The 18,126-nt window shown below is 44.1% G+C and overlaps 1 protein-coding gene across 6 annotated transcripts in view; it reads left to right on the top strand.

Moving 5' to 3' along the window:
• The window catches only part of CIT (citron rho-interacting serine/threonine kinase), a 171,879-nt gene that overhangs the window by 134,631 nt on the left and 19,122 nt on the right, over nucleotides 1–18,126 (top strand). For 4 of the 6 annotated variants that reach the window (XM_061141896.1, XM_061141895.1, XM_061141901.1 and 1 more), the window contains 8 exons: nucleotides 90–283; nucleotides 3,330–3,465; nucleotides 5,343–5,447; nucleotides 10,915–11,055; nucleotides 12,037–12,144; nucleotides 14,037–14,199; nucleotides 14,432–14,596; nucleotides 17,524–17,661. In XM_061141896.1, the coding sequence (XP_060997879.1) occupies nucleotides 90–283; nucleotides 3,330–3,465; nucleotides 5,343–5,447; nucleotides 10,915–11,055; nucleotides 12,037–12,144; nucleotides 14,037–14,199; nucleotides 14,432–14,596; nucleotides 17,524–17,661 (1,150 nt within the window). The remainder of the gene's footprint in view (nucleotides 1–89; nucleotides 284–3,329; nucleotides 3,466–5,342; nucleotides 5,448–10,914; nucleotides 11,056–12,036; nucleotides 12,145–14,036; nucleotides 14,200–14,431; nucleotides 14,597–17,523; nucleotides 17,662–18,126) is intronic. The other 2 variants (XM_061141899.1, XM_061141897.1) reach the window with 1 other exon arrangement.

Raw genomic sequence — 18,126 nt, 5'->3', positions numbered from 1 at the left:
TCATGCTTTTCTGAAACTGACCCGACAAAAGTACTACCCGGGAAATCCTCATTTGCTGTGAGGCACAACTCAATGGTGCTGATTTGCAGACGATGGAGGCGCTGAAGACCACCTGCACAATGCTGGAGGAGCAGGTCATGGACCTGGAGGCCCTGAACGACGAGCTGCTGGAGAAGGAGCGGCAGTGGGAGGCCTGGAGGAGCGTCCTTGGTGACGAGAAGTCCCAGTTTGAGTGTCGGGTTCGAGAGTTGCAGAGGATGCTGGACACCGAGAAGCAGAGCAGGTGGGACTTCATGTGGGTAGAGAGCCAGCGGCAGGTGGCAGCGGCAGGGTCACCCTGAGACCTCCCAGCAAGTGCCCCCTCTTGACCAGGACTGAGCAGGTGCTGGGACATAAGACTTAAGTGTTAAAGCTGGGAGACTCAGGCCAACCAGGATTGGTCAGTCATCCTCGAGGTAAATACGGACGGTGCCAGTGGCAGGAGATGATGGCCAGTCAGCCAGTAGTACAGGGCCCTAGGAATCGTCAGGGCAAAACGTCTCAGTGCTTCCTTTGTAGAAACTCTTTCCTCGGATTTTGTGTCACTGTGACTGTGTAGCGAGACTGTCACTCTGCTTTTTTTTTTTTTTGAATATTTATTTGGCTGCACCAGGTCTTGATTGTGGCATGTGGGATCTATTAATAGTTCCCTGACCAGGCATTGAACCTGGACCCCCTGCATTGGGAGCACAGAGTCTTAGCCCCTGGACCTCCAGGGAAGTCACAAGACCGTCACTGTTTTGATCCTTGTCATGTGTGATGCAAATCAACCCTCTACACCAGCTTTGGCACTATGGACAGTTGGGGCCGGACAGTCCTTCGTGATGGTAAGGTGCTGAGCAGCTTCTCTGGACCTGCCCCACTAAGTCCCAGTAGCTGCTCCCTCTTCAAGTTGTGACCATGAGAAACGTCTCCAGACATTGCCTGGTGTCCCCTGGGGGGTGGGCAGCTGCCCCCAGTTAAGAACAACTGCTCTACAAGAATAGTTTACAATTTTTTATTTTTTTTCCTTTCCTGGTAGGCAGTAGTAATCCTGAGTTCAGGTAGTATCTTTCTTTTACTTCCCCAGTTCTCCCAGCGTAGGATTCCCTCCTGCCAGGGCCGCAGGTGTGCAGGTTATTGCACTGCGTGCTGCTGGGAGTAGACTTGAAGATCTACCATGACATTCTACCAGCTCATGGTGGGAAAGTGTTCGTTCTAACAAAACCAGTATATTATGACAGTTTACCAACAGGCAGAAGCGCACAGTCTTAAAGAACACATGCCTTTCCTAGTTTGCAGAGAGGTACCCTGTGGGCTGGTATCCACCTTGTGCTTCATGTCTGCCCAACAGAATCCTATTCATCCTGCGTAGCCTCACTCATAGCATCTTTCACTGAAATTACTGTCCCATAATACTCTGAACTCCCTGAGCAAGCTAACTGTTTGTGGAAGTATTTATCATTTATCTGGACTCTGTCAGACTTGTCTCAGTATTTCCCACATTTGGTGGACCATAGTAGACTCAACGGCTGTCTTAGATGTATAATTTGTGCTAAAGACTGGAAGCAAAGGGAACCCATAAATTTCAAGAGAAACTGGTAGAAATATTCTCCTGTTGGACATCTTCCCTTTCAGGTTATTTGTTAATGTGAGAGGGCTGCTGGTTTAAGACTTCCTGTTACTGTTTCCCCCTGAACTCTTGAGTTCCCATGTCCTCACACACACCCCTCCCTCCCACTCGCAAGTCCAGCTCCTAGCTTAGCTGTTTCTAGAGTCCTTTGTAGACAGTTTCGGGGTCAGAGTCTGACCATAGCATCAAGAATGCACAACCATGCGTGAAAGTGTTCTCTGGTGGCGCTAGTGGTAAAGAACCCACTTGCCAATGCAGGTGACTTAAGAGACTTGGGTTCCATTCCTGGGTGGGGAAGATCCCATGGAGGAGTGCATGGCAGCTCACTCCAATATTCTTGCCTGGAGAATCCCATGGACAGAGGAGCCTGGTGGGCTACAGTTCGTAAGGTCTCAAAGAGTTGGACAGCACTGAAGCAACTTAGCGCACACATAGGGAGATCTTTCATATATTTCTTTCAGGAGCAATTGTGAGAGATCTTGGCTCTCTTTCCCCCCTACCCCCCATTTTTTTCCCTCCTTCCTCTATTTTGGTGTTATGTGGGATCTGAGATGAGTAAAATATAATTCTTATTTTTAAAAAAATATTTATTTATATATTTGGCTGTGCCTGTTGTTAGTTTTGGCATGTGGGATCTAGTTCCCTAATCAGGGATTGACCTTGGCTCCCTGCATTGGGAGTGAGAAGTCTTAGCCACTGGACCACCAGGGAAGTCCCTAAAATATAATTCTTAATTCTTGTCTTCTAGAGACTAAGAGTCTAGTGCAGGAGATAAACTATGCATTGAACTATTTTTTTTTTCCATTTATTTTTATTAGTTGGAGGCTAATTACTTTACAGTATTGTAGTGGGTTTTGTCATACATTGACATGAATCAGCCATGGAGTTAAATGTATTCCCCATCCCGATCCCCCCTCCCACTCGTTGAACTATTTATCACCTAAAATAGAGAGTGGGTTGTGCCAGGCCAGTAGGACATTTATGCTTTGGGTCCAGAACAAGAAGAGGTTACTTCTGAGAGGAAGACTGGGAAGGGCTTTGTGGAGGACATGGCCTGCAAGTTTACCCTAGGAGTCTGAGTAAGACTTAGGTTTGTTGGGTCGAGAAGGAGAGCTGCCGGTGAAGGAGGCTGTGCAAGTCCAGGTGTGGAAGCAGCAAAACAGAAAACCTGAGTTGGGGAGGGGAAGTGATGTTTTCTAGTATGCTTCAAGTTTTTTTCTTCTGTCACCTTATTTACAGGCATACCCAGCAGATTCAAGGTTCAGTTTCCAGAACACTTCAGCTCTTGCTTTAAGGAGAGGCCGTATTTGCTCAAATGGGGCCCCACATGGTCCTCTGCACTATGCTCCTTCAGTGGGACCTCATTCCTTCCTGCTTCTGCAGGAGGGTGTAACAGTCTTGCCATTTTCAGCCCAGTTGCATTTGGAAAAATGCCTCCTCCCCTTCAGCCCTTCCAAGTGCATTTATATTCACAGGAACCTTACCTACTAAGAGTATTTTTACCCAGGGCCTAAAGTGGGTCACATCCTCACTCCACGTAATTTGGAACAAGGGATCCGGCTGGGCTCTCTCCAGCCCGCAGCCTGTTTGGTTGCTTATCCGGGTCCAAGCTGGGCCAGCTTCTTCCCTGCAGGGTGGCAGTGACGGGGTTTCTGAACGTGCCTGTGTCTCCCCGCAGGGCGAGGGCCGACCAGCGGATCACTGAGTCGCGCCAGGTGGTCGAGCTGGCAGTGAAGGAGCACAAGGCCGAGATCCTGGCCTTGCAGCAGGCTCTCAAGGAGCAGAAGCTAAAGGCCGAGAGCCTCTCCGACAAGGTCAGCCCCCGTCCCTCCTGCCTTCTAGATACATACGTACACTTCCTTCTTTCAACAGGTATTCACATGCGCTTGATCCATGGTCGGCGTGTTTCGTAAACCAAGTCTCACTGTTGTGCTGCCCTGAGGGACACCCTTGGTTGGCAGTAGTGGGGGTGGTGGGTACTTGGGGTATCAGAGTTGGTCAATGACTTCCTAACATCTGCCCATCAGGGCCCCTGAGGTCCAGATTTTGACCTGGGTGCACAGCACTCTTTTCTGATATTTGATTTCTGAAAGCCTTCATGGATCTACTGTTGAACATACTTGGGAAGTGCGGGGTGGCTAGGACTCCTGCTCATTCCATTGCTACAATGGCAGGAAGCTTCAGCATCTCTGGGTTCTGAGTCCAAGGACACTGCAGGATCTGAGGACAGTGCAGGTCCTCATATTCCACTTTGGAAATACACACGTCCTGTCCATGACAGCACTCTGTATTTACAAAGTGACATACTGGTGTTTGAAAATTTTTAATAGTCTTAAAAGAGATTTAGAATAGGTGCTTCTGTGTTATAGATAAGAAGAGTGAAGGTCAGAGAAATTTCATATATATACACAGACTGTTTCATATATACACATACACACTGTTTTGTGTGCGTGTGCGCCCACACACAAACACACACACATAATCTGACCTCTGAATTTTGGGTAACTGTAATTTCCTGATCATAGAAGTGATAATTTGGTGTCACTGTGGAAGATATAGAAACCACAGAAAGGTAAAGAAAAAATAGCTGGTAATCTGTCACCACTGTTATGTTGGTGAATTTATATTCATTTATTTATATTGATAAATTTAGGTTCTTATATGAACAGAATTACATCATTTTTTATAAGAAATCACATAAATAGGTGCTTTTCCTGAATTAGTGAATATTTTTTGAACATGTAGTTCTAGAAACATCAGTTACACAGCAACACCTATTTTAATCATTCTGCTTGTGTTAGAAATTTGAACTTCTTCCAGTTTTGTTTTTTTTTTTGCTATCATAAATAACATTGTGATGAATATAAATCTTTATGGGCATCCATGGTTATTTTCTTACCGGAATTTCATAGAAATGACCAGATTCAAGCTAGAGCTTGCTACTCAGGAATATTCCTGAGTTCCTTGGTATTGGCTTACTAATTTTTTTAACCATGAGGAAAGTAAATATGTTATTTAACCATGAAAAAAGTAAATGTATTATTTAGAGGTAAATGAACTTTTTGGTGTTTAGCTTGAAGGACATTTTTTTCTACCTGACTGTTCCTAAAGTATTCTATAGCAAAGACCTACCCATCCTTTAAGACTCCAGACTTTCTGACCCCATCTTCTCTCAGTGACAGACCATTCAGGATGAATTTCTCTCCTCCATACCTCTTATCAAAATCATCACTTGACAGAGTAGTCACTATTTGTGTACATGTCTACTTAAGGGCCACCCTCTGCCTTTGTGACTTGATACAAGATCCTTGAGAGAGCTTGTCTGCCCTTTCATCCCAGAGTCCCTGATATTATCCCATGCAAGTAAGCAAGCATTTGGAATATGATGATTTAATTCAGCCAAAGCATGTCAGATAAATAAATTTTAGAGAAGTAATCTTTCTAGAACTTGTCACAGCTAGCTACACGTTTGACCCATCCCTTAGAAATAACGTCTTCTCCTAACAGAATAACCTACATAAGGCTTATCTCTGACATGGATGTTTGTGGTACTTTTAAAAACCAGTGTTTATGTTCTGACCCTTAGAACTTGGTATTTCTTTGGCTGTGAAGGTTTGTGGATATTGGCAAAAGTTGTTAGCATATAACGTTCCTAAATGTGGTTACACGGCCAATTTTTCCAAATGTCCAGCTCAATGACCTGGAGAAAAAGCACGCCATGCTTGAAATGAATGCCCGAAGTTTACAACAGAAGCTGGAGACGGAACGAGAGCTCAAACAAAGGCTTCTGGAAGAGGTGGGTGTAAGATGCCTGGTAAATAGAGCTGGGCGTACTCTCAGAAGTGAACACTTGTCCTCAGCTGGGCAGGTCCAAATTAAGAAATTCAGATTTCAAGGTTGAAATTCTCAAGGAAGAGTAAGATGGTCACTGGGTATTTTCTGGAAGGTGTTTAACACATTAAAAGAACATGTCAAGAAGCTCTGGGGCCCTCTTTGTCATTGTGTCCTCCCAAATAGTGCTTAATGCACTTGATCTTAGGCAAAAGGCCGAGAAGCGATCCAAATAGTGCCTAATGGAGTGTCAAGCACATAGTGAGTATGTGCTAACCGGAAGTTTATTAAATATGAGGGCGAATAGATATTGAGTTAAATTGTTCTTTCGAGTTAATATCCAGAGTATATTAAGTTTGCAGCCTGATTAGCTTCATGCACGGGACAGAGACCTGATCAGGTAATGCTGAATGCCCAATCTCATGAAAACTTTTGAACATCCAATTAATTCAATGCAAAAAAAATGACGCCCTGCTTTTGAGAGACAGAAAAAAAAGCTCAAATTGATCTCCTAAACCAGTCCAATCCTTATGTTAGGTACAATCCTGTACCTTAGAATAGAATTCTGAAAATCTCTGTTTAAATTGAGGACAACTCCCCCAACCAAAGCCTTGGTTTGGTTGAATCACTGATAATTTGTCTTCGTTCATTAGAATTGACCTGTCAGGACAAATGCACTTTATAAAGGTACTTCACGAGAAGTTAGACTCAGGAGTGTTCTGTTTAAGCCACAATGAACCTGACAGTTGAATCAACCAGGTTATCTGTTCTGGTAAATTGAGGTTTTACTGTGTGCTTCCTGTAGCCCCTGAGGGGCTCTGCTGGTAGAACCATTGTAACTATGGTATTAAGTTTGAAAAATGTGGTGCACATTTTGCAGGGGAGCATAAAATGTTTTCTAGAATGACTTTTAAAAATATAGCTGGGAAAGTTCTAGAGATGGATCCATGATGATGCACAACCACGTGACTCTACTTAATGCCACCAAACTGTAGGATTAAAAATGATTGATGTGGGGACTTCCTGGCAGTCCAGTGGTTAAGATTCCATGCCCCCAATGCAGAGGGTGTGGGTTCGATCCCTGGTTAGGGAACTAAGATCCTGCATGCTGTATGATGTGACCAAAAATAACACAAATGATTAACATGGTAAATTTTATGTATATTTTACCACAACAAAAAAGTTTTTAAATAAAATCAATATTACACACACACATGGGTGGAAAGTTCACCAAAGGTGACTCTCAGAATATTATAATAGAAATTTTTAAATCTCTCTGATTGTCAAATAGAGAATGACAAAAGAGAGTGATAAAAGAATGGTCTTTATCTGGAATGACTAGGCAGTGTCCCCACTGTGGACACACATTGGAAACAGGAAGCACAGAAATAATCAGTGATCTCGCCTGTCCTCTTTTCCTTCCGAGGAAAGAGCGTTGGCCCCAACAACTCAGTGCTTTGGTCCAAGGTTACGTGGTGAGTCAGTGGCAAGACTAGGAATAGAAGGCTGGCATCCTGATTCAGTCCCCTGTTCTCACTTCTAAAACTACTGGGGAACATTTCCAGTTCTCCCGTCTGCACCTCACAGAGGGCTTTTTGAACACAGACATCTGGCTGCACTGGATTGGAGGCAGATCTCATTGAGAGCGGAGAGCACTAGGAAACACAGTGACCTTTACCACCAAGGATGCGGCTGGCATCCTGGCCTGGGGTGGGCCCTGTGTTGGCAGGTGGTCAGGGCTCAGCTTGCCCGTCCTGTCCATAAGGTGCAGACTCTTGTGAGCGGGGCCGGAATCAGAGCCTCAGAGTCGGAGAGCATTCTTGTGTGTCACTTGGTGCACGTTCCTAGCACTTGCGCCACTGTTTCTTTTACCCTTTCCCTGGCAGACTTCACTGACAGAGCTTTCTCTCAAATCTTTTCTCTCGGGCCCAAAGTGGCCTCCGAAACTTTTCTGACACTGCTGTTTACAGGCATGACTAGTCCCGACTTGAAAGTAATGCCAGAGCTCCAAGTCCGTTTGCTAATCCTGTCAAATAATCCCCCTTCCGGGGTAGAGAATCCCTTCCCCAGCCTCCCTCACAGGTGGGTCTTGGGGCACTTGGGCCTCAAGACTTAAGGTGACTCAAGATTGCCCAACTCATTTTTCTGGCAACTCTAACTCTTGGAAAGTCCTTTCTGGTTTTGAACTAAAGCCTGTAACTTCCAACCATTGGTTCTATTACAGTAAAACATTTGAAAACAGACAGTAGTCTCATATTTCCAACCAAAGTAGGAAGTTGATATTGATTAATGAACATATTACTTGATTAATAATAAAAATAACTTGTTTTTCTTTTTTCTTTTATTATTTAAAAAAATAACTCCTGTTTAATTTAGCACATACCACATGCCAGATGTCTGAGTACTTTCCATGAATTAGCTCATACACTCCATGTGAGAGAGCTACTTTTTATTTTATTATCCCTGTGACAGTGGATTCGATATCTCTTCAGCTCTCCTGACTCCATATCACCTTTTCTTTTCTAACTGAAACATTTCAAGTTGCACCATGATTGGGATGTCCTTTTCTGGTAGGTTTATCTTTCCGAACAGTTTCTAGAAGTCCTTGGGGTTCGAACAACACGGAGTAGTGGGCTGGCCCCACCACCATCCTGGGCTCTTGGGGTGGCTTATCACACCACTGACACCCATTGATCTGTTAGATCACCACCAGCCCTTCTACATGTTTTTGTTTTTTTTAAATATATCTTTATTTATTTGAACTTTTTTTTTTTTTAAATACCATCCTATTAAACCTTGTCTGGTTGGTTTGGTCCATCCTTCCAGTTACCAGGGTTGTTTCACACTCTAGTTCTGTTGTCTAGTTCTTCTGTGCTTCCTCCCAGTTTCCTGTCACCATCATAAAATTGGTGGACAGATCTAATCACATGGCTGGAGCCCTCCTTTCAGTCTAACACCAACCAGGAATAGTCTCCATTTACTGCTCTCTGGGAAGCAGGTAAATGGTTTTGGAAAACATTTCATTGAGCACAAATGTCACTCTTACTTGTTTTCTATTGTAGTAAATAAGCAGCCTATTTCTTGGAAAGCTAATGGACAGTTGATGTGTTGATTCTAGAGAAATATTTTGGACCTGGTTGTCACCAAACAGATTCTTGTTTCTCTGCTTCCTGCCTAGTAATTAGTGTTGTTCTAAAATAGCGGAAGGAAACTAAAGAGGGTAATTTGCAGAAGTAATCATTTGTGCTACAGGGGATGGATAGCTCCCTGGAAGAGATTATCTTAGCTGTTTTCTCTCTCTTCTTTCTCTGTATTTTAGGGTGTTCTGTGGTTTGATTCAGAAATTCTAGGTCATGCACCCAGGGCAGGTGATTCTGAGTTAGTATCAGTACCTCTTGCTTTACAGAGGATGGATGGAGAGGGGCTGGTAGAGTAGGTTGGGGTAGGAAGGGCAGATGGAAAAGTGATAGGGGCACACCTGGACTGGATTGAGAGAAGAAAGAAGGATGAAGGAGGCAGCGCAGAAATTCATCAAGCATCTACTGTATGCTGGGCACTGGGCTTGGTGTGTAACCCAGAGAAGGGGGTTATTACTCCCACTTGCAGATGAAGAGACTGAGGGTCTGAGAGGCAGTGAGCCACCCCTGGTCATAGGACTGATAAGAGTTAAAGTCAGGGGACTTCCCAGTTGGTCCAGTGGCCAAGACTCCATGCTCCCAATACTGGGCTTGAGTTTGATCCTTGGTCAGAGAACTGGATCCTACTTGCCACAGCAAAGACCTGGCATAGCCAAATAAATACTTTTTTAAGAAGTCAGGATTTGAACCAGGGTCTGGAATGTTCTAAAGTCTAGGTTCTTTTCCATGACACCATGATGCCTCAGAATCAGCTGCCTCTCAAGAGGAAGGGCATTCAGCAATCCCACTCCTGGGCACACACACCGAGGAAACCAGAAATGAAAGAGACACATGTACCCCAATGTTCATCACAGCACTGTTTAATAGCCAGGACATGGAAGCAACCTAGATGCCCATCAGCAGACGAATGGATAAGAAAGCTGTGGTACATATACACAATGGAATATTACTCAGCCATTAAAAAGAATACATTTGAATCAGTTCTAATGAGATGAATGAAACTGGAGCCCATTATACAGAGTGAAGTAAGCCAGAAAGATAAACACCAATACAATATACTAATGCATATATATGGAATTTAGAAAGATGGTAATGATAACCCTATATGCAAGACAGAAAAAGAGACACAGATGTATAGAACAGACTTGGACTCTATGTGAGAAGGCGAGGGTGGGATGATCTGAGAGAACAGCATCGAAACATGTATATTATCAAGTGTGAAACAGATTGCCAGTTCAGGTTGGATGCATGAGACAAGTGCTCGGGGCTGGTGCCCTGGGATGACCCAGAGGGATGGGATGGGGAGGGAGGTGGGAGGGGGGTTCAGGATGGGGAACACATGTAAATCCATGGCTGATTCATGTCAGTGTATGGCAAAAACCACTACAATATTGTAAAGTAATTAGCCTCCAACTAATAAAAATAAATGAAAAAAAAAAAAAAAAAAGAGGAAGGGCATTGAGGAGTAGGAATGGACATGCAAACGTCAGTGGAGGGAAGAGAAATAATGGTGGTGAGGCTTCTGTGATTTCCGAGGTCGTCTGTAGCTCTCATCCTGCTGGGGCAGAGAGCACTGAAGTTTGCCCTTGCCTGTTGGGAAAGCCCCATGGTGATGGGGAGCAGCTGTTTACCGCTCTCTGTCCTTCCGTCTGCAGATGGTCTAGGCCCCTGGGGAAGGGAGTGTTTGGGCCACTGCTAGTATGGTTAGACTGGACGCCAGGGGTTGGGTGAAACCAAGCAGTATCCTGTCAGGATAGCTGTTCTCTTCTGCTTTTTGGAAACAGAAGCATTTTAGGTAAGAGAGCCATAAAGCCAGTATCTTTATCGCCTGCCCTATTTTCTGGTTGACTTCCACTGTAGAAAAGAAGAATTGGAGAGAGAGTTCTCGCACAGAACTATTTGCAATATTCTAAACAGAATTTTGTTCTCTATGGGTTTTACTGACACTCGTACTGACCCTGGGATCATCCCCCTTCCCCTCATGGGAGCACCCTCTCCTTCCACCGTGGCTGTTGGTGCGCTTGTTGGTCTCTCACACTGATGCCGTGCCCTTTGAGTTAAAGGTGCTATGACTCCTTTTTGTGTATGCCACATGGAGAATCACAAAGTGAGTTCTCTCAACAGTGGTTGAGATAACTGCTCATGCATCGTTGTGGACTATCAGACCATTGGTCATCCTGGAATGAGCTGAAATTTTGGTGCCACATCTGAAATGAGTCTGAGTGGGGACAGTGAGGGAGCGTGTTGCATTGTGTGCCGTCTGAAGCTTCTCTCTCCGGCCTCTCCCCACACCAGCAAGCCAAGTTACAGCAGCAGATGGACCTGCAGAAGAATCATATTTTCCGTCTGACTCAAGGGCTGCAAGAAGCTCTGGATCGGGCTGATCTGCTGAAGACAGAAAGGAGTGACCTGGAATATCAGCTGGAAAATATTCAGGTGAGAACCAGCACTGGGAGCTTACTGAAAAACTGTCTACAGAGGCAAAGTGTGATGGCTCAAAGCCATCTGGCAAGATGAGCAGTCTCTTTGTGTTATGTATTTTCACCAGTATTTTATTACGATAACTTTTCAAATGTTAAGAGAAGCTGGGAAATTTCTATCATGACCACCCTCTAGATTCTTCTACTCACCATTTGCTATTTTTGCTTTTTCACGTATCTTTGTACTTGAGTCTCTCTTTGTTGGATGGGGTGGGGGGGGGGGATGGTGGGCAGTAAGATCAGGACTAAGTAAATAACAATTGGCTCAGTGTGCCCATTATACAGAGTGAAGTAAGCCAGAAAGATAAACACCAATACAGTATACTAACGCATATACATGGAATTTAGAAAGATGGTAACGATAACCCTATATGCAAAACAGAAAAAGACACAGAAGTACAGAAGAGACTTTTAGACTCTGTGGGAGAAGGCGAGGGTGGGATGTTTAGAGAGAGCAGCACTGAAACAAGTATACTATCAATGGTGAGACAGATCACCAGCCCAGGTTGGATACATGAGACAAGTGCTCAGGGCTGGTGCACTGGGAAGACCCAGAGGGATGGGATGGAGAGGGAGGCAGGAGGGGGGATCGGGATGGGGAACACATGTAAATCCATGGCTGACTCATGTCAATGAATGGCAAAAACCACTACAATATTGTAAAGTAATTAGCCTCCAACTAATTTTAAAAAAATGGAAAAAAATAAAATATTTGATAAAACAAGAAAAAAATAAGAGAATGATATTAATAATATTTACAATAATAATAAAGGAAGATATTTTGTGTGAAAAAAAAAAAAAACAATTGGCTCAGTGTGGCTTTTGTTGAATTTTTCATTTGTTAGTGTGGTAATGACCTTATTTCTTATTAAAGTATAAAATTTAAAAGTATACTTCTTTCGGCATCTGAGGAGCTTCTTGTTTTCATAAATCTTAGGTTCTCTATTCTCATGAGAAGGTGAAAATGGAAGGCACTATTTCCCAACAAACCAAACTCATCGATTTTCTGCAAGCCAAAATGGACCAACCCGCCAAAAAGAAAAAGGTGGGTCAGAGGGTTTGTAAATCAGGGAGTGGACGGTTTTGCTCAGTCATGATGATTCCGTGAAGGTCATTGGGGTAGATAATCCTAGGAACATCGGAGGAAACAAAATGCACAGTTTCTTTGTTTTGGGTTGAAAAAAGAGGCTTTGAGATCCTCAGAAAGGCTCTTTAAGAGAGGCTGTCACTCTGGAATCTGTGACACACTACCTGTGTTCATTGCCTTTAAAGTTGTGCTGCCCTTCCTCTGTGAAGGAGTGAGATTTTTTTCCCCCAAGCAGGTGGGGAGGAGGAGGCAGCAGAGAGGAAGGCCAAGTGTTCAGGTTGGCATCCCAGATTCCAGAGGGGGTTCTCTGCTCGTGTGTAAGGGACTCTAGAGATTAGAGGTCACTTGTGTGCTATTCTGGGACTTCCCAGGTGGTGCTAGTGGTTAAGAACCCACCTGCCAATGCAGGTAGATGTCAGAGAAGCGGGTTTGATCCCTGGATTGGGAAGATCCCCTGGAGGAGGGCACAGCGACCCACTCCAGGATTCTTGCCTGGAGAATCCCATGGACAGAGGAGCCTGGCGGGCTACAGTCCACAGGGTCACACAGAGTCAGACACGACTGGAGAGATGAGCACACACACACATGGGATCTAGACAGAGAGGGGCTCTTAGGTCACAGGGATGGGACTCCAGAGGTGTTCATAGGTCATCTGTGTGGGGCCTGAGAAGGAGCCTCAGGTCATGCACAAGGGACTCCAGAAAAACTAGACATCATCTACTCAGTCCCTCTGACTGGGTCAGTAGGAGACTGGGGCCCAGAGTACTGCTGTGACCTGCCTAAAGTGTTGGACTGGATAGCTGGCTCCTGCATGGGGTGCTGGCCCCATCCCTCCCTTTAAAATGGTAACAATTTAAAACAATGACCAGGAGACACAGATGGACAGGCTGATAGATACACATGGGAAGATTTTTAATAAGCCCAAAGCATGCTTCCCTGAACCACTGCAGCCTTCACGGTAATTTTGGCCAGGTGTTCTCAGTTCAAGAAGGTCTCTAAGGAGCTAGAAACTTCCCGAGGCACTCAGATGTCAGCATAGCATTGGTGATGGTACAGGAAGGCCTCTGAAGACAGGCTACCGGGAGATGGGCTGAAGGGTGTCCTACGAGGCCGATGCTTTCCTTCCGGAGAACAGAGCAGCAGGAGGGAAGAACAGCAGTGGAGGCTGTGGGCCGAGGACGGCCTCGTGTGCTGTGTGACTGTGCTTGTATGTGCTGAGGATGTTGAATCTTTTTTATTTTAGCAGTGGACTGTTATCTGATTATGTCATTTGATGTAGTCAGGGTGTTCCCATGTGTTTTTTGGTTGTTAATTTTGTTTTCAGTCTCATTATCCTATGTTTTACTTTTTTCCCCCATACACAATACATATTCCATTTGCATTTTTTTTCTTGGCATAAGCCCCTTGTGTTGACATCATTTTAGTATCCTTTTTTTTTTTTTTTTTAAAGCAACCACTCATCTCTGTGTCATATAACTAAGCATCATGAGACAAATTCAAGTCAAGATTTCTGAACCATCTCTCCTGATTCCATCCTCCACTTCCATTTTTTTTTGAGGGTAAAGTCTCAGGAAATGGCTCTCCTTGGGATTGCTAAAGGAAGAGGTGGTGGCAATTCAAGCATCTTTAACCCTCTCGGTGAAAACTTCCGCAGCCCCATTTTTTTCCAGCCAGCTGGTAGGGGCCGTGGCTCAGTCCCCCCACCCCTTCACATGCCATTTTTACTAAACCCGCTTGCAGTGAGTATGCGCCCGGCTCTCATGGTCTGCTCTTCCCGAGGCAGAGTTCCTTTAGTTAGTTCCCAGTGCCAGTTTCCAGGAGTTAGGAGATATCTCTGTTTCCATTGCTAGGGTTTATTTAGTCGACGGAAAGAGGACCCTGCTTTGCCCACACAGGTTCCTCTGCAGTACAATGAGCTGAAGGTGGCTCTGGAGAAGGAGAAAGCTCGCTGTGCGGAGCTCGAGGAAGCCCTGCAGAAGACGCGCATCGAGCTCCGCTCCGCCCGGGAGGAAGGTACGGGCGCTCTGGACAGTGAGGGCGGTGCGCCAGGCCGAGGGCGCGTCTCAAGGAGATGAGCGGAGACTAGCTCAGCCTGGTGGTGACAGCACCCTCGGCGTGGCCCATATGGCACCCCGAGTGTCCTTGTGGTCTCAGGCCTTTGAGAGCCAGCCCCTGGGCAGTCCACTTGGTTGGGGCCTCTCGGGGACCCCACTAACCTAAAGGTGCTGGACTGGTCTCTCCCCAGCTGCCCACCGGAAAGCCGCGGACCACCCACACCCATCTACGCCGGCTACCGCCAGGCAGCAGATCGCCATGTCCGCCATTGTGCGGTCACCCGAGCACCAGCCCAGCGCCCTGAGCCTGCTCGCCCCGCCATCCAGCCGCAGGAAGGAGTCTTCCACTCCAGAGGGTACGTTCTCAAGGGGCCACTGGACCTGCATTGACATTTTTTTAAAAAAATGAACTGAGAAAGGCAGACCTAGGGTGAAAATGACAAGTCATAATGTGGAGGGCTAAAGAATAAGCAGTGAGCCTTCTCCCCACCCCAGTTCCCTTACCCACAGTCAACCATTGTATTCTGCCAGGCATAGCTCATGAACTAATTGCATGTCCCTATTATTTACGTGTCATATAATCATATTTAAGGGATATGAGAAAATAATAATCCTCTTTGCTTTCATAAATATCAGCCCACAGTACTCTACACTGCAGAACATCTTTCTTCTTTAATTAAAACGTCATCTTAGCAGGTTTCATATTAACCCATATGGATTGACCCCATCTTTTTAGAGGACTGCGTGGTATTCCATGGTGGGGGTTTATAATTCACCTGTGAATCCAGACCCCAGCTGACAAGCACTTAGGTTATTTCCAGGTGCTTGTTTGCATACACACCCTGCAGTGAACACTCTGCACAGCGATGGGTGCTATGACTTCTAGATAAGTTGTTGAGAAATGAATCACTGGGTTAAAGGTTGTGTGTATTCTGAAGGTTGGTTGTGCCAGTTTATACCCGTGGTGTGAGGAGTTTTCTTTGTGGTTTCAAATGTACTCTGTTTACCTAGAGATGGGATGGACTTTAAAAAAAGCCAAGGAAATTGGTTTGGAAAGTCACAGGGAGAGCAGAGTAGCTGTGGTTTAATATCAGGGTATCACCATCAACCCACTTCAGCTGCCAGTCTCGATGGAATTTTGTTGTCATTTCTTTCTTCTTTAGTAATGATGTCATCTTGTTTCCCATGTTTACATAACACCTTGAATCAAAGAGTTTCACTCTTAAAGTCGTCAAAGTGGTGCTGGTAACACAGAGGAAAATCATTTTGGCCCCTGTGTTCTTGCATGAGGCTGCACAGAGCGGCTCCCTGAGTAGTCTGTAACACTCCAAATATCTCCTTTGTGTGCATGGCATGTTCAGAGTGCATTTATGTTATTTATTCCTCACGACTTTTCTGTTAAAGGAAGAAGACAATGTTGTTCGCAGAATTCAGTTTGGATTCAGAAATTTGGATCCTGAGCTTTTCTATTTAAAGTTGCCTTTACCTAGTTAGGTCACTATTGAGAAGGGAGCCTTCTAAACAGAAAAAAATCAATCTTGTTAGTTTTAACTGATTGGAATTTAAATGCAAGAATCAGTTCTTTGAGACTTAAAACTTGGATTTTTAAAAAAGAATGTTATTCATGGAAGAACTGGGCATGAAGTGGGACTTCTTCAGTCAGTCTATGTATTTAATAGTCAGAAAGTCTGTATTTCAGAATAGTAATTTTTTTTTAACCATAGTATAAACATACTTTAATTCTCATCAGTTACAAGCTTGCAGATTTCATGTTTTATATTAATAATTAATGCAAAACCATGGTTGGTACATCTGGAACTTACTTCAGTTCATTTGCCGTGTTTGTTTACTCACACTTTGGTTATGAAAATATTATAACACATTATTGGTCTTGTATTGAACAGAAATTCTCTGTGAAATAATCTGAAGCAAGAAGCTAAAATGAAGTCTTTAAAATTATTTAACTATGTTCAACAATGGTGATTTTTAAACTGGATTCTGGAAAGCTCTCCATGATCTCATCTGGAAAACATACCTTTCATGACTAAAATATTTAAAAACAACTGATTTAGAAGCATATGTTTCTTTATGCTCACAAACAGCTATGCCATCGTATTAACCATCTCCTACTGGGAATGCGTTTTTAAATAAAACCTAATTCCTAATAACCACATAATGGCCATCTTAATTTGATTCATATAAATCTAGACACATCTGTTAGTGTTAAAATAGTTTCACAGTCTGTCACTAAGATGCTCTATTTTTTTTTTTTTTAACAGCTTTATTGAGATATAATTCACATACCATACAATCCATGTTTGAAATGTATAATTCAGTGATTTTTTTTTTTTAAAGTAAGTTCACAAGGTTGTGTAATCATCACATTTGAATTTTTAAAACATTTTTGGTCCCTCCACTCGACCACCAAAAAAAACCCCCCTAAACTCATTGGCAGTTACTTGCCATTTCCCCCTTCACGGAACCTCTGACAGCCACCAGTCTACTTTCTGTCTCCATGGGTTTGCTGTCCTGGACATTTCCCGTAAAGGAAGCACCTTGTATAACTTTCTGTGTCTGGCTTCTTGCATGGAGCATAATGTTTTCCCGATTCATCCATCTTGTAGGATTTATCAGTTCTTCCCTTTTTTTATGGCAGAATAACATTCTGTGGTGTGATTATCACATCTTGTTTATGTATTAATCCGTTGATGGTCATTTGGGTTGTTTCCATTTATGGCTATCATAAATAAAACTGCTGTGAACGTCTGTGCACAAATTTTGTGGCTACATGTGTTTTTAGTTCTCTTGGGTATAGACCTAGGAGTAGAATTGCTGGGTCATCTGGTAATTCTGGACTCCACAGTGGCTGTACCATTTGCTTTTCCACCAGCAGTGTATGAGGACCTTCATTTCTCCACATCTTCATCAATACCCATTTCCCATATTTTTGAGTCTAGATAATCCAGTGACCATGAACTAACATCTCACTGTGGTGTTCATCTGCGTTTCCCTAATGAAGAATGATGTCAAGCATTTTTTCCTGTGCATCTTGGCCATTTATTTATCTTCTTCAGAAAGACATTTGTTCACATTCTTTGCCCACTTTTTAATTGCTTTGTCTTTTTATTATTGCATCATAAGAGTTCTTTCTACATCCTATCTACAGGCTCCTTGCCAGAGAGATGATTTGCAAATATTTCTCCCATCCTGTGGGTGTCTTTTCACTTTCTTGATGGTATTATTTTTCAGCACTCTGATTTTTTAAAATAAAATTTCCCTCCAGAATTCAGCCGGCGTCTTAAGGAGCGCATGCACCACAACATCCCTCACCGGTTCAACGTGGGACTGAACATGCGAGCCACGAAGTGCGCCGTGTGTCTGGATACCGTGCACTTCGGACGCCAGGCATCCAAGTGTCTTGGTAAGAGTAGCCGCTGTGCATTTGTGGTGGGCCACCTGTGTATCTCCACTAAAGTTCTGTCCAACAGTGTTTTTTTTTTTTAAATTTAAACATTCCTCATCATATAGTCACTCAGTCACGTCTGGCTCTTTGCAACTCCATGGACTATACAGTCCATGGAATTCTCTAGGCCAGAATACTGGAGTGGGTAGCCTTGCCCTTCTCCAGGAGGATCTTCCCAACCCAGGGATTGAACCCAGGTCTCCTGCATTGCAGGTGATTTCTTTACCAGCTGAACCATAAGGGAAGCCCAAGAATACTGGAGTGGGTAGCCTATCCCTTCTCCAGGGGATCTTCCCAACCCAGGAATCGAACCCAGGTCTCCTGCTTTGCAGGTGGATTCTTTACCAACTGAGCTATCAGGGAAGCCCATCATATAGTGCATTCATTTTCACATGTTTAGTCTTAGGGGGAGGACACTGTTTT

This window comes from Dama dama, chromosome 5 (assembly GCF_033118175.1).
Source record: "Dama dama isolate Ldn47 chromosome 5, ASM3311817v1, whole genome shotgun sequence".
NCBI lineage: Eukaryota > Metazoa > Chordata > Mammalia > Artiodactyla > Cervidae > Dama > Dama dama.
The sequence above is the reverse complement of the archived record's forward strand: the minus strand, read 5'-3'. Positions and strand labels throughout refer to the sequence as shown.